Source organism: Prinia subflava, chromosome 15, assembly GCF_021018805.1.
Source record: "Prinia subflava isolate CZ2003 ecotype Zambia chromosome 15, Cam_Psub_1.2, whole genome shotgun sequence".
NCBI lineage: Eukaryota > Metazoa > Chordata > Aves > Passeriformes > Cisticolidae > Prinia > Prinia subflava.
In genome coordinates, this window is record NC_086261.1 from 14,142,817 (window position 1) to 14,157,979 (window position 15,163).

The window sequence follows — 15,163 nt, forward strand, 5'->3', positions numbered from 1 at the left end:
ATCTGCAGAAGAGCATCAGCAGAAACAATTATACTGACTACCAAAATGCTTATTTGTGCTTCATCACTGGATTCCTCTGAAACCAAACAGTTTTACCTTGCAGTGCTGAAATGACAGTTAAGACATGAAGATCATCAGAATTTCCTTGTCCCAGTCGCCCATAGCTCCCTTCACCACAAGCCAAAACTGTGCCATTAGCTTGAATGACAAAAGTACAATTCTGACCACAAACCACCTAGGTTAGAAAGACATGAAGGAATGTTAATAAATTATATACCAAATGCAGCAAGGCTGTCATACTTGCATTACAGCTCACCACTTCCTTTTAATTTGTTTTCTTTGCAATTACATTAAGGCAATATTCTATTAAGTCAATGTTATTTCAGAAAGGAAAACTGCCACATGTATTATGTGAAAGTTGCACAGGTATTTTAAAATCATGCTTATATAAAATAATCCTGTGTTGTCAGATTTCAGTGGCTTCTTGGTTTGAATTTGTCAAGCAATTCAAGATTTTCTTTCTAGTGAAACTCATGTTTTGAGATACTTAGAGTTAATTCAAACAACAAGTTGGAAAGACATTTGGAGAGGCATTTTGACAACTTGTACAAACAATAAATGGCAAATGATGAAATCATGACTGGTTCTAAGGGATCACCTGCTGGGCCTGGGAGAACGAAGGTGCTGCCACTGGGATCATGACATTTCTGCCAGCCTCTGCCAGCTGCCCGTGCCGTCCTGCTCCCCACAGGTACACGTCACATTTGCCTCCCAAGTGCCAATCCTAGTGAAGAACATGAAAGGAGGCTTTAGAACAAGAGCACTTTCAACAGCTTGCCACATTTCAAAAGAATAAAACCCCCTCCAAAACACTGCAAACCCTCAATTTTACTGACCTCTGGCCTTGATGTTGCCCAAGACATGATCTGTTCATCCATGCCATTGATCCACTTACTGTTATCCTGCACAGCAAAAGCCACATTTACCACATTCAGCTCAAGAGATGCATACTATTCTTCTGTTAAACAAAGCATATTTTCTTAAGAACCCTATTTAGATTATTCTAAACAATTTTGCAATAATAACAAATGTGTGCCGACTAGGAATGACACTATTACCCATGACTTGCAATTCAAATCAATGAAAGAAAAACTAAATTCATGATGAAGTAATCTTTTTCCAATTACTGATGCATAGGGCTTTTTGAAGTTGCAAACACTGGCTTGAAATGTTATAAGCTTGCTTATAAAAAAATTCTTAAAATTCTTAATCAAAAATTTCTGGTTTGGTTTACATAACAAGTCATGAAGAAAATTGACACTAGCAAAATAATTTGGTGTGGGAATGTGACAAAATGTTACTCTTAAAATAGCACTACAAAGCTCTGCAGTTCTTCCTATCACGTAAGAAAATTACTGTCATAGTTTTGGGTAGTTTTGTATTTTAATATGCAACTGACTTGCATTCATTACACAAACACACAGAGCAATCTTAACAGCATATTCGAACCAGTTAACTAAAAAGTAAACTTACACTTATTGCTGGTGCTTATGTTACTAAATATAAATGTTTACAGTTCAGAGATGTTCATGGCATCATACCACATGCTCAGTAACAGCACACTTGGCTGTTGAGACAATACATCAACTTTTACCATCAGGAGAGTAAGCTCATCCTCTGGAACAGGTTCCAGATCTGGGACAGTGAAGGACTCCGGGAACTGAGCTCCCTTGGCCAGGGCTTCAGCAGCTTTTATGGTAGTGGAGAAGCACTCCAGCCAGGCCCATTCCGTGGGGTTCCAGGCAGAGGGGTCAGGGAGGCAACTCTGGTGGTGAGGGGGCACAGGGGGGTTGCAGAGCAGCTGGTCCAGGTGCAGCCCCACAGCCAGCGATGCCAAGCACTGCATGTAGGGACTGTGAACCAGCTGGTCCCCACACACCACATGGGGCTGCAAGGCAGTAGGGAGAGAAAGGGAACATCCAGTTAGAAACACACATCAATCGCTTCAAAATACAAGTCCTTAAAAGCTAGTCCTGTAAAACAATACCTTCCTCTATTATCTTAATTTCTCAAATATCCTCTATTTGCTTAATCAAAGTTTTTCTAATATTTTAAATATTTTCAAATTAGGAGACTACTAGCTTTGAGAGTAGTGAAAGGTATTTCAAATAGAATGTAGGAAAGTCTTCTGCGTTCTCTGCTGAAAGACTGAAACCAGCTGAGAGCTAAACAGTGAACTCATGTCAGCCAAGAATGCTAAACATTTGCATTACCCATACCTTTTCATAGGCATACTGCTCCTGCAGCATCACGGGCAGGCGCTCCAGGAACGCTCGCATGCACGGAGCCATGTTCAGGCCCAGAACTCCCTGCTGCTTCAGCGCAGTCCTGCACGTCGCCAGCACGTGATTGGAAGATATCCACTCTGAGGTGCAGTTCACCACCAAAACGTCCTGTTCAACAGCAGACACATGACAAATTAAAAATTCACAAAGCAGGATCATTCAGCTCCATTGATTTATCACCAACCATCTTGGTTTCTATAGGGGCCAGAAAACACAGAGGTTCAAACATTTCTGTCTCACCTTTGATCTGTTGGAGCAGGCAGCTACTCCAACCTCAGGGATCCACACTGCAGTCTGGATAGCTCCAGACCCGATCACAACACTCTGTAATACTGAACCATCCTAGGGAGAAAAGCAGTTGGAGTCAGGTGCAGACACAGCTACAGTTCTGTTCAAGTGCATACACATTCCTAAGGGATGATATTCTCACAAGCTTTCAGTAACTATTTAAAAACTGAACTGCTTAACCTAAAAGCAGAAACCCCTCATTTTTATCATATTAAGAAGATAATATAACTAAGGATTTAGAAGTGTTTAATAATCCACGCTATCTGGCTCTTTAAAGAGTCCTCAACATAAGAGAATATTGTTCTTAACTATAAAAAAAGGGGCTGGTTCTGCAAAACCTAACCAACATGACCAAACCTAGAGAGTCAATCAATACTGAACTATAAATATAAAATACTTCAATGTTAAGTACAATTTCAAGTTATATTTTATTATTTATGATGTTTTAGCATTATTTTACACCACACTTTACCTAAAGTATCTAACACATGGTGGGGTGGAAGCTGGTCTGATACTTTGACCATTTCAGATACTCTTATTAAGAATGAGGATCAAGCCACACCAAAGATGATCTTACCCGTAAAGACCAGATATTCATGAGGCCACCAAGGCCCCCAGACACCAATGCCAGCCCATCAGAACTGAAGGCAACAGTGCGGACAGGAGTGATGTGTCCTCTCAGCTGGAATACACACTTCACTTCCACTGCCTTCCCGTATCCATCCTGCAAGCAATTGCACTTATGGAACACTGCACCACTTCCAGGAAATGGAGCACCATGACAGCATCTGTATTCTGCAATACTGATCATCCACACACATGGTGAAGTTCCACTAAATAACTAAAAAACCCAGGACCATGACAACACTTTATAGATATCTTGATCACATTATCAGCTTTCCTCCCCTTACAAAATGCTATCAACATCAAAAACTACATTACAATTTATGTAGGTGAAAATAATCTTCACTTTTTATCTACAAAAAACCTGTGAACCCTCACTAAATTTTGGATAAACTGATCAACTTTTAAAGGAAAGAAAACAGATGAAAATATAATCTTTACTCTTAATCTTAAATAAATTTTTCCTGTTCTGAAAATGCCTACACATTCACACACACAATGTAAATTTTTTAGCAAGTATCTTCTCTCAGGAAATGTTGAGATTCAAGTAACTCGCTCATATTCTCCTCCTCTCTCAACTTCACAATGAGCAAAGAGAATTTCTTACACACCAAGTTTTCTCCTTTTACCTTGGCACTTGTTTCTTGCTCCCACCATCCTTCTGAGCAAGCTGAGCTGGACTGCAATGTGATTACTATGTCCTGGGGAACAGTCCAGACACACACCAAACCATTGTGGCATCCCCTACAGCATGTCAGGTGACATTAGAAAAACAAAATAAAGATATTAACTCACAAAATATCAGTGGTCTCACATTAACTTATATACCAGTAGTCTTCACCACATTCCTATAAAACTACATTGCATCAATTGATCTAAAGTAGAAAGGCCTGTCCCCAATGGGTAAACGCATTTTTTTCCTGCTCCTCACACCCTGTAGCTTTTCCATTTCTACTAACAACATACTCTTAGACAAAATATTTGGATGAAGCAAAAAAATTCCAAGCACCCACAGGTCACAGAGAAAACAGCTGGTAACACAGTGTCATGGGTTGATACAGCTTAGTTTTTAGTTAAAGTGGAAACAGTTCCCTGTCAGGACCTTAGAATTGTATTCGAAAGGACAGGGACCTATCAAAAGCAAATTCTTAGATATTAACATATTGTTTGACCACTGAGGAAGCTAAATGTGACTTTTTGGGAATACCCATATAAAAATCCTGAGTATGTCCAAGCCAGAAGCCAGCCTTTTCCCTCCAGCCAGTGGAGTAAGTAACACCAGTGAAGCAGGCCTGGCCAGGCCGTGCTGCCCCACTGGGCTTGCAGGGCCAGGCCATGGCTGAGCTGGTGGCAGCTGGCAGCAGGGGAGGAGATGAAAAGCCCCAGCTACTGACATCCAGCGAGTTTTACGCTTGCTCAGGCAGCTGCCTTCGGTGCCAGCTAGGGCCAGGGGGAGACGCTGCCCCCGCCGCCTCCCCAGGGAGCAGCTCTTAGCTGGGCCGCCCCAGATGAGACCAGCGGCTGGAGGGGGAGGCATCCACCAACCACACCACTCCCAGATCCCTCCTAGTGAAGTTCTCCTCCCCCCATTCCTGCAGCTTCTGAAAATCCTGGAGGCTGCTGCCTGGCAAAGCAGATGGGACCATCTGCAAGCCTGGCTGAGAATGTTAACGCTTTCCTAGCACAGACAAGGCTTCTTAAAACTCCAATCCTCCTTTTCAGTAAAAGGACAAAGTGATTGAACATAGAGAAAATACAGCATAAAGTCAGTGAAAAGAAAGTGAAAGTCCTAAATAAGACAAAAAAGGAGGAGTGGCCTCACTTAGCTAGACTTTTCTCATGAAACTATGGGAAGTAGACTATTTCCTGTAACATACAAATGCTTTTGGGGGGCGCGGGGATGGATAGCTCTAGTTAAAAGTGATATGAAGCCTTTGCTTCTAGAGAAAAAGATCTCCAGTTTTAGAAATGAAAATTATTTTAGAAATAGAGGAAGCAAAGTGATACAAAGCCCTTCACTCCTAGAGAAAAAGGAGATCTCTAGTTTTAGAGATGAAAATGATTTTAGAGATAAAAAAGAGAATCTTTGTTTTACACTAGAAGAAGCATCCTTAAACAGTACCCCTAATAAGCTGATAGGCTCATATAAAGCCATAAGAAAGGCTACTAATAAGTGAGATTTCATGGTTTGCAGAAGTTTCTTTCAGGCGGCTGCAGATTCATGACATGGGAACCACCAGAAGACTGTTTCTCTTGTAGCAGTGTCTCCATAGGACTCTAAGAGAGACTGCTTCCCTAAAGAACTAACAAAAATTATTTTTTAAAATTGTAAAAGTAACTGAAAATTACAAGTTTTGTCTCTTTAATATTGTTTGTAAGAAAGTGAACACTTTGAAGTAAGAAGAGATGTATTTTAGAAGTTTTATTTTTGATTTTTATTTTCTTCTTTTTTAGTGTCTATTAATAAAACTATCTGTTTACCTTTAAATTTAGGCCTGTTTTACCTTTTCTTCAAAATCCTATCTCATAGTAAAAAAGAGACACTTAAACGCTTAAACCGCTACACTAAATTTAGCCAACAGAGACAAGCTAACATGAAACCACTACACACAACCAAGGTCACTCTCTTTCTTTGAATTCTGGAACTTCATGAATCTCATGGCCAATGACTTATTGAAGGAATATTGTTTTTCAAAAAAAACAAACCCTTTTCATTGCTACAGACACTTCAGACCGGTAGAAAAGAAAGAACAACAAAACAATGACTTACGTAGCTAAGAGCAGCTGGGCCTTGGGTCCTTTCCCTGGCAGAGCACACCAGGCAATGCCATTCACCAGGGCTGGGTGGGACAGGGAGTGCAGGCGCTTCCAGCACCCTCCCAGACACCCCCAGAGCTTCACTGTTTCCTCTTTGGCACAGGTCAGGAGAATTTTACCAGTTGGATCCCACTTCATACTAACAACCATATCCTAGGGGATTTTAAAAAAAAATGGAAAGTTGGTATGAAGTAACACAGTAGTGAGGAGAAAAATTAACTCTCAGAGCTAATGTAAGTTTTAATTACTAATAACAAAAAGAATTTATTCTCACGTAAATCACAGAGAGTGAGTTGCAACTGTAAACTCATAGTGACACATTTCAGAACTATCAAATTTAAAAGACTTTAAAAAGTTTGCTGAAAGAAACTAAATGGGGAACATAGGAAAAGATGTTTTCTTTTCACTGCAAACCCTCCTTGATTGTTTTTCCCCAGATGTAGCTTTGAGTCTGAGGTAGGAAAGGAAGACAGCCCACAGTTTACTGTGGGCAGTACAGACCTACTGCCACAGTGTGCTCCCTTCTGGGACTGCCCTGCTTCACACAACCAGTGCAGCTCTTGGAAGCACTCAAGATGCTCTTACTACAGCTACATTTCATTTGAGGAATTCTGCTCTTAGCCTAACACTAATCCTTCACGGACTATCAAAGACTCATTAATACTTGCCAAGCAGAAGCTGAAACCTTTGCAAGTGCATATTTAGAAAAACGCCTTTTGCTTTGTACAGGAAGCTAAACAAGAACATGTGACATGATCAAAGTTATAATTTATGATGAGCACTTTTACCAAGTCAAGCAATTAGTCTTTTAAATCCAGTCAGTGCACAGCTGTGTGCTTAATTGACTTCTGTCACTGTACGTACACACACTTCACGTGGTAGCAAAGGGGGTATCAAGTTTACCTTCCCTTTTTTTTTACACTTGATACATGGTTCCTCTAGAATACATTATGTTAATATGTGTATCAGAAATAGGTTTGAGTTTTTAAAATAATTTGCACTTATCATTATAAATAGCTTTCTAATAGAGACAACAGCTTAAACGGATTTTACCTACAAAAATTCCACATTAGGTTAAGAAAGACCAGCTCTACCTTATGTGCATCGATGAGAACAGCTCCTCCTTTCTCAGTTGGTTCCTTTGTTCCTAGGAGCAATTTTCCATCTGAATAGCCAACAGCAAATGGTCTGTCTTCACTGAACCAGGCCAGGCATGTGACAGACACTGCACAAACAGACAACACAAGCATTCATTAAACTAAATGGAACTTCACTCCTTACCAAAGAGGTTTTTGTGGTGCAGTTGTCTAAACTATGAAATGTGTAACAACGTCCACCACCAGCAAGGCCACCAAACATATTCTGCTCTAAACATTTTCTTCAATTTATATGATAAAGATAAAACTGAGTGTCACTGTAATGACAGCTGTTGAGATTATTTTGTACTAGTTTTCTCATTCTTCTTTTTATGAAAATGACTGAATTTATATTCCTGGCATAGTGAAAAGAAGTATTATCAGGTCAAAGAAAAAGTGTAGACTGAATCTTATTCATGTATCCAAGATGGGTTTCTAAAAAATGCTCTGTAAACAACTTGCTTTCCTTAGCAAGAAGATACTGCTTCACTTGGTTCTGCAAAAAAAAGATCTGTAGGCTTCCTGAAGAAGCAATATGCAAAACCACACAATACCACCAAATATGTGCAACTTGATGTCCTCTGGGACTGAAACTATAAAGGAAAAATGGCAGTCAGTGAGGAATTCAAATGACACTGTGCATGCTATCTGCAGACAGAGCAGACACTGCAGGGGATCTCTACTGATCGTCCACAATGGCAAGGAATGGTGGGATTTTACCAAGTCACTACAAACTGCTTGCCTCTGCTGTGGGGGAATCAGGGGGAAGATAGAGACTCTAAAGACTTTTCTGCTCCCATGAACCAGAGATCATATCCCATGAACAATAACCAAAAATGGTTATATACTTCCTTAATAAAATGTGGGAGCATGTTCACAATTTTAATTTCAAACACTGATGCAGTCTCTTACCATCCTTTCTGTAGCAGTGTTCCAGTTCCAGCCGGTGCATGGCTGAAATATCCACAACTTCAATAAGAGCCAGAGATCCATCCATTCGCCCAATTAACAACAACTCTGGAGCATCTCCTGTCCATGCTGCAGCTGGCCCTTCCTCTGGCCAGGCTAGAGCAGACACCCAGTGAGGCTGAAGATCTAACAAGCCTTTTCCTCCTAGGAGATTAAAAAAATCTGTTAAAACTACTTCATAAAGAAAAGAAAACAATAACACTTTCCATGGGAAAAAAAATCAAGAGATCTTATTCACAGGTAGGACATACTACCAACTCACTTAAGTTACAAGAATACAAAGCAACAGTTCACTAAGTTTTGCAAGCACAAAATCTAGGTAACAAATCTCAAGTATCATTCAAGTAAGGTAGTTTTGTTAAGGAAGGAAGCTGAATTCTTCAGTACCCAGTAAATTTATACTTTTCTTGGGGACTATCTATTACCACAGGCATGTTAACTGGTGATTTTCTTAAGTGCAAAGCAACAGAATGAACCTTCCCATATAACAAATTACAGAGATTAAAAGTCTTCCTCTTGAAGATGTTTATCCCACATCCACTTGGGGTTAGTGCCTTTCTCAAACTAAACAAACATAGTGACTTGGCAGCTCCCCTAGAAATATGCCGGACCAGGGAGTGCCCACAGGCAACTCAGAACGTACCATTGACTTGCCAGATGTTCACCATCTTTTCTGTAGCTCCAGCCAGGTACTTGCCACTGATGCTCCAACAGACGAGAGATAAACTAAGGTCACTGGGTGATCCCAGACCCTCTTCAGAGTCACATTCTCTGTAACAGAATCAAAGAATGAAATTATGAGGGCTTTTCCTTTAAGCAGACAGGAAAATCTAGAACTCATAAAACATCTGAGCTAGAACCTGGAGTCCTGCCATCACAGCAGATTTACCTAACACATTTTTCTGCTCATAGTCCTACATTCCCTCTAAACCCACTTCAAATTACAGAATGAGCTACTACTTACTTCCAAGAAATTTCAAGTTAGGTTTCAAATGGACACTCTACCTTTTATCTACTTATTTCTCAAATTTAACATCTTCAGCAAAGGCAAAATTTTCTGGGAAGTCATAAAATGAAACAATAGCTTGGACAAGAAATAGAAGAGGCACATCTTGCTATCAATTCTATTTTAAACTCTTCCTCCTGTTACAATCTTGCTACACTGTTCTAAAACTCCATTTTAAAGTCTGCTTTGTCTAACTGTAACAGGGCTGCAAACCTTTAATTGCCGTTAAGGTTGTAAAGAACAGCCACATTTTTTACTGCTTTTAGTACCAGAACAATGGAGGCTATGATATTGTTATATCATTCTGGTTGTTTCTTTTAAGGCCACATCTAACAGCAGCAAGCAAACAAGAACTAAGCCAACCACTAAAAAATTGTCACAAAACAACCTAGCAGTTAGTTCACTATTGCTTTTTCATTCTTCCAAGTTCAACTCACCTATGCTTCACTAAAGAATTAGATTTTAATCTTTCCTTTTGCTTTCTTCTTTTTTGGACACCCAAATGACAAAAAACCTACTTCCAAGACACTTATGTAGAAATACATTTAGTTCCTGTATCTCAGAAGTCAAAATTCTTTTTCACACTTGAATTAAATGACCAGACTTGCAATTATCATGTTATATGCTGGAGCTGTCGACTGGAACCCACTGAAAGGATATTCACTTTTCTGCTATACGACAGTCCCATACCATTTTTATTTCACCCATGTCTCCTTATATCAATTAATTAAGGATGTTTTTAAACAGCACTGATATGATCTCTTTATGGAGACTCTTACCAGGTTAACATTTAAGTTCTGTTTTCAGTTTTAAGCTATTTAATTTATTTTGCATGCTATAAACACAGCATCAGAAAACAGATGAGAGATTTTTAAGTGCAGGACATATTGTGAACAGTCAATCCTGCAGTATCGTGCACAACTACAGCTTAAATTAAATATCTGGCCGTTGTAAAGAATCAACTTACAGCTTATTGAGCACACAGGTCTGCTGCAGTGAATACTGCTTCTTTGTCACACTCCACACTCTGATAGTACCATCATTCCCACTTGTTGCCAAAAGTCCCTTTTTATTGCACCAAACACAGGTCATGACCTACAAATACCAAAATAATCATGGCAAAACAGGAATTTAAAACTCGGGTATGTTTGTTTACTAATATTAAGCAAACACTAACCAATGAGACAGTGATTGAAATACCCTGTAATAACCAAACCAGATTTATTTTTCTACTTTTACAGCATTATTTACTGCAATTAAGCCAGCTTGATAGGGATGCAACACTTCATACAGCCCCACGCTCCACAGGGCACTACTGCACAGAATAATGCACAAATATGTTAACTACTGCAGAAATATGTTAAATACTACGACAGAAAAATTAACGCAAATTAAGATCTAAGGAAATATTCTTTATTTATTATTCTTTAAGAGTGATTCTGCTGACTTAATATACCATGAGAACATTTTCATGACCCCTTTAACTGAAGCCTGCAAGAAGCTGGAGCATTCTTGTGCATCAGAGGTGCAAGGGCTTTTTAAGTAGTTAACTTTTTCTCAAAAAAATTATTTCCAATAGGAAAATTTTCCTGTTTCTGTGCTCTGCCAAAGAGAGCAGGGCAGCGGGGTGGCTGTGCTCACCCTGTTCTGGTGAGCCTCGAGCTTGGTGAAGGAGCACTTGCGCAGGTCTCCGCCCATGTCGGCGAGGGTCTGCGGCACGCTCTGGTTGTCCCGGTCGTGCGCGGCCAGCGTGCGCACCAGCTGCTGCGCCGCCCACTGCCGGTGCTGCGACGACAGGCGCGACGACAGGCAGCACGCAGCCAGCGCGTTCGCCAGCTCCAGAGGGCCTACAGCAGAGGGATCATAGCAAGGATGGGCATACAAATGGGCAATTAAACCTGCTTAGACAAAACAGTGAGATGATGCCTAGATGAGTACACATGTGAACACAGCAACAGGCAGCATTTCCAGAAAGAGATTAACAAGCATCTTTGCAGAACACTGCCATCATGTGAACTATAGTAAAAACACTCTCCTGATACTAAGAGCAAAATAACCCCAGTTCAGTTTTCACAAAAAGAACCTTAAGAATAGAATTCCAAATAGCCTCATTCCCACCATATGAAAATGGCTGGTCAAAGAGTGAGTGCTTACTAAAGAGGAAGCAACCTGCCACTGTCATTGGCTTATCCTTCCCTCTCTATCCCAGCAGCAGCCCGGGGGGAGGCACAGCTGTTGCCTTGTGGCTCCCTGACCTCTCAGAACAGAGGCAGCACAGATTCCTGCCTCAGACACGGGACAGCACTTGCGTAGTGGCAATCAGCTGTTACCTCCCTTCATTCCATCAGGAGGCATAGCCAGGCTCAATGTCTCAGCTCTACGACTTTGAATACACACACATTCAGACTATATTTTAAAGTGGTGAAAGACACAATTATGGAATAAGACCATATTTCTAAGTAAAATGTGTGTCATAAACTGTAACATTCCGTTGATCAAAGTAAGCTTTTGATCAAAGTACATTTTTTAAAGCATATCTATTTATACATTGTTCTAGCAAGTCTCTTCCTCACACACAAATGAGGAACTGAAGATCTAATGATATTTAAAACCAAAGCTGCATCATACCTTTCTTTTCAATTTCAGCTTTATCATAGTTTGGCCTCAGTTTGGCCCCTTTGTCGGCCAACAATGCTACAAGTGCTTGAGTAACGACAAAATTTGGAGATGTGACAAGTTTGTTTTCTTCTGCAATTCCTCTTAAAAAACTTGGCAAAAATTTTCTCTGAATTGGATCATCAACTGTTGTCAAGTTCACACCAGTTGCTGCAGAAATCAAGTTCTGAGAAGAAATAATTGGTGAAAAATAATCAGAACAAATAGAACTATCAGATTTAGAAACATTTTCAGTTGCACAAATTGTGCACAGCTTTACGGATTTTCATTTTTTCTATGTTCTCTACATAGAATTGGCTCAATTAAAATACCAAAACCTTAACAGAAAAACCCTATGAACAGAAAAAGCACATCCATTTTCCCCACTTGAAAGAAGTACTCAGCAAAGACACATACAGTCACCTGATTTTTGCCAAAACACAGTAAAGGCAAAAAAAGGACTAATGAGATCCTCCCACCTGAGAAGGTAAAAGCACAAATAATCAAAGTAGTCTCAAGTAAGTACTGAAGTCCTACCTGTGTACATAACTGCACCAGCAGCTTTGCAGCACTGGGAGTGTTTGATGCCAAGCAGCCAACTGCAGTGCTCAGGTAGGCAAGGCAAGAGATGGGCTTGGTGGTTTTGTTGTGGATGCCCCTGGCTCTCTCCGTGGAGCTGGACACTGTGGATGGGCTCGTGGACAGGCCTGCCCTCCCCGCGGCTGCCAGGCACATCAAACGAACCAAAGTGCGGATGTCTGTCAATCCCAGGGATTCAAGGCCAGCTGCCAGGCTACAACTGGAACCACTGTGTGGAAATGGACATAAAAGCCCTTGGTTCAAAAGAACGAAGTCAACAGAACTTTTTCTCTTAGCAGTATTATGTAAGTACAGACATGAGAACTGCTTCCCCAGTTAAGTTTGAAACTGCATTCTTATCAAACAGAACTGGATAACTGGTTACAAAATGAAAGGTAGAAGTGTTGCCAAAGATGCCACAAACCTGACAGATAGAAGTGAGAGTGCTCTCATAACCATTGTTCTTGCCAGGAGCACTTGAGCAGCAGCTGTTACTCTTCTGAGAGCCATGACACGGTCGTGTGGATTTACTAGGGCAGCTGCTTGTTCTCCTAAGGTTATCCTGCCAGAAGAACTTTTTTCTATTGAGCCGTGACAGCCTTGGAAATAAGTACGATTTGCATTAGTGTTTACAGAAAAATGAAACACTATCATATAATAATAAGCACAGAAGCAAAGTCAGCCTAAGTTACTGATTCATTTTTCAGTATTTTATACATACAGAACTACAATAATAATGACCAAGAGGAAAAGACACTCCTGAAATACACTCCATAATTTAAGTATTCCTTATTTTCAAAGAGACATGAACACAATCTGACATACGCAATCTTAATTCCTCTGATTCCCTTTTCCAACAGAGGGGACTATTTTTAAGTCCTAACTTAAATCCATTCATTGGGTTCTGCAAAACATGTTACTGGCATCTACTGTTTGACTGGGGTCACAAGTTTTATTGGCAAAATTCAACCCTTCTGTCAATTCATAATGTCGCACATTGCTCTAGTTTTCCTATAATACAAGGACAATTCAGAGCTAGCCTCCACTTCCTCATGGTGGCAGGCAGGAAATACTGTAAGGATGTTTGAGTTTGCCTCTAGAAAAATCCCACTAAAAAGGGGACGAGGTGGTGATAGTTGTTATCATTATTGTTGTTGCTGCTGTTGTTATCATTATCATTCTTTCTTTAAGTGAAATGAGTTTCAAATGCACCTATTTGCATCAATGTTTCTTCCATACTGTTGGTGGCTGTCACCATTGCAACTGAAGCACCCAGAGGGTCACTGTCAGGGAACTGAACGGGTTCGGGTACAATGCGTCGATCATTTAACCCAAGAGGCCCAGCCAGTAGCTCAAACTCCTCTTCTCCTGTCAGCTTTTCATCTTCGTCCACATCTAACATGTCCCAGTCTTCTAGAATTGGAGAAATATAATTAGACTTGGTTACAAAAGCTCAAATATGAAATCATTTCAGTTAATTAAAAAACCCAAACAGTAGAAGGTATGAAATGTATACTATAATCTACAACACAGCAGCATTAAAAACTCATCTTCTGATGTTGGCATAGACACAACAAAGTATATCAGAAAAACAAAGTCCTGTTCTTGACCTTCTCTATTCAACTTGATCTTTATACTGCACAGAAGTTTTATGGAAGATTATCTGAAGTACCAAACTAGCTACTCTTTAAAAACATGGACATTACAGGTCATCATATACAGCACAAGACAGCTCCAAAACCTGGAGTACAGTGAAAAGTGCAGGCATAGACTCATGCTTTAAATCATGATAACAAGTGTGTATTCCAAAGGACTGAATGATAAAAACAGATGTTAGAGATTTCTGGTCTCTGTATTTATCAAAAAAGCATGCATTACTTTATGGGTTATAACTGAACACCCAGGCTTTTGCTTTTCATTCCCAGGGAATTAAAAAAAAAACCCAAACAACAAAGAAAAAACACTTCAACTGCAATTCAGTGAGGCACTTCCTTCACTTGCCAACCATTTACACACAAGTCAGCTTATATTTACTGGTCTCTCTGCTCTGTCTCACTCCACGTACAGTAGAATCAGAACTCCTTTGACCTACAGCAGACAGACTTGCCCTAAGTACTGGAGCACTCACTTAGTCTCATATAGACAAATGGGATAAATCACACAATTGTGATCACAGGAGCTACAGAAAGGACCAGAATTACAGAAGCACCTGGAAAAGGTTTTCTGCACACATCAGAAATAATCTGCTTAAAGTGAAAGCTACCCTCAGGATGCTCTCAGCTTGGACAAAGGGAGAAAAATTAAGAACAAAACTTTTGGGACACTAACTTACACTAATCAATTTCTCCCACAAAGGCAGCTGAAGAAATATCTTTGTTCATAAGATTTTTTATGTGCAGTTCTGGGTGTAACATCTCACAAGACCTTATCAACCCCAAGTTAGATGTTTGCCCTTTCAGCTGCTTACATGAAAGACAGGGAAAAGAAGTCAGATTTTTCTTTTCCCTCATTTGAACTACATAAATTCCCAAAACTAAAATACTGAATCTAACTGGAAGAGACTTTAAAATACACCTTCAGGTTTATTTGCACAAAAGTACCTCTTAGAAAAAAGAAAACGCCCTTCAACTTAAAAACATACCTTCATAGACACTGTCTTGTTTACCTATTAGATCAGGAGCCTGGCCTTTGTACCTGTATGAAAACATAACAAAGAAAATTACTGAGTGACTCTAATATTTTGT

The 15,163-nt window shown here is 40.0% G+C and overlaps 1 protein-coding gene across 2 annotated transcripts in view; it reads right to left on the reverse strand.

The window, feature by feature from the left end:
* Positions 1-15,163, reverse strand: part of HERC1 (HECT and RLD domain containing E3 ubiquitin protein ligase family member 1) — a 109,552-nt gene that overhangs the window by 11,170 nt on the left and 83,219 nt on the right. The window contains exons 46-64 of one of the 2 annotated variants that reach the window (XM_063412166.1): positions 15,061-15,113; positions 13,632-13,832; positions 12,844-13,018; positions 12,378-12,648; positions 11,814-12,027; positions 10,827-11,032; positions 10,153-10,280; positions 8,823-8,950; positions 8,123-8,323; positions 7,169-7,299; positions 6,028-6,227; positions 3,887-4,001; positions 3,211-3,357; positions 2,586-2,687; positions 2,280-2,453; positions 1,655-1,948; positions 897-962; positions 659-784; positions 97-235 (exon numbers count right to left, since the gene is read on the reverse strand). In XM_063412166.1, coding sequence (XP_063268236.1) covers positions 97-235; positions 659-784; positions 897-962; positions 1,655-1,948; positions 2,280-2,453; positions 2,586-2,687; positions 3,211-3,357; positions 3,887-4,001; positions 6,028-6,227; positions 7,169-7,299; positions 8,123-8,323; positions 8,823-8,950; positions 10,153-10,280; positions 10,827-11,032; positions 11,814-12,027; positions 12,378-12,648; positions 12,844-13,018; positions 13,632-13,832; positions 15,061-15,113 — 3,071 coding nt within the window. Of the gene's footprint in view, positions 1-96; positions 236-658; positions 785-896; positions 963-1,654; positions 1,949-2,279; positions 2,454-2,585; positions 2,688-3,210; positions 3,358-3,886; positions 4,002-6,027; positions 6,228-7,168; positions 7,300-8,122; positions 8,324-8,822; positions 8,951-10,152; positions 10,281-10,826; positions 11,084-11,813; positions 12,028-12,377; positions 12,649-12,843; positions 13,019-13,631; positions 13,833-15,060; positions 15,114-15,163 lie in introns of both variants that reach the window. The other variant, XM_063412164.1, reaches the window with a different exon arrangement.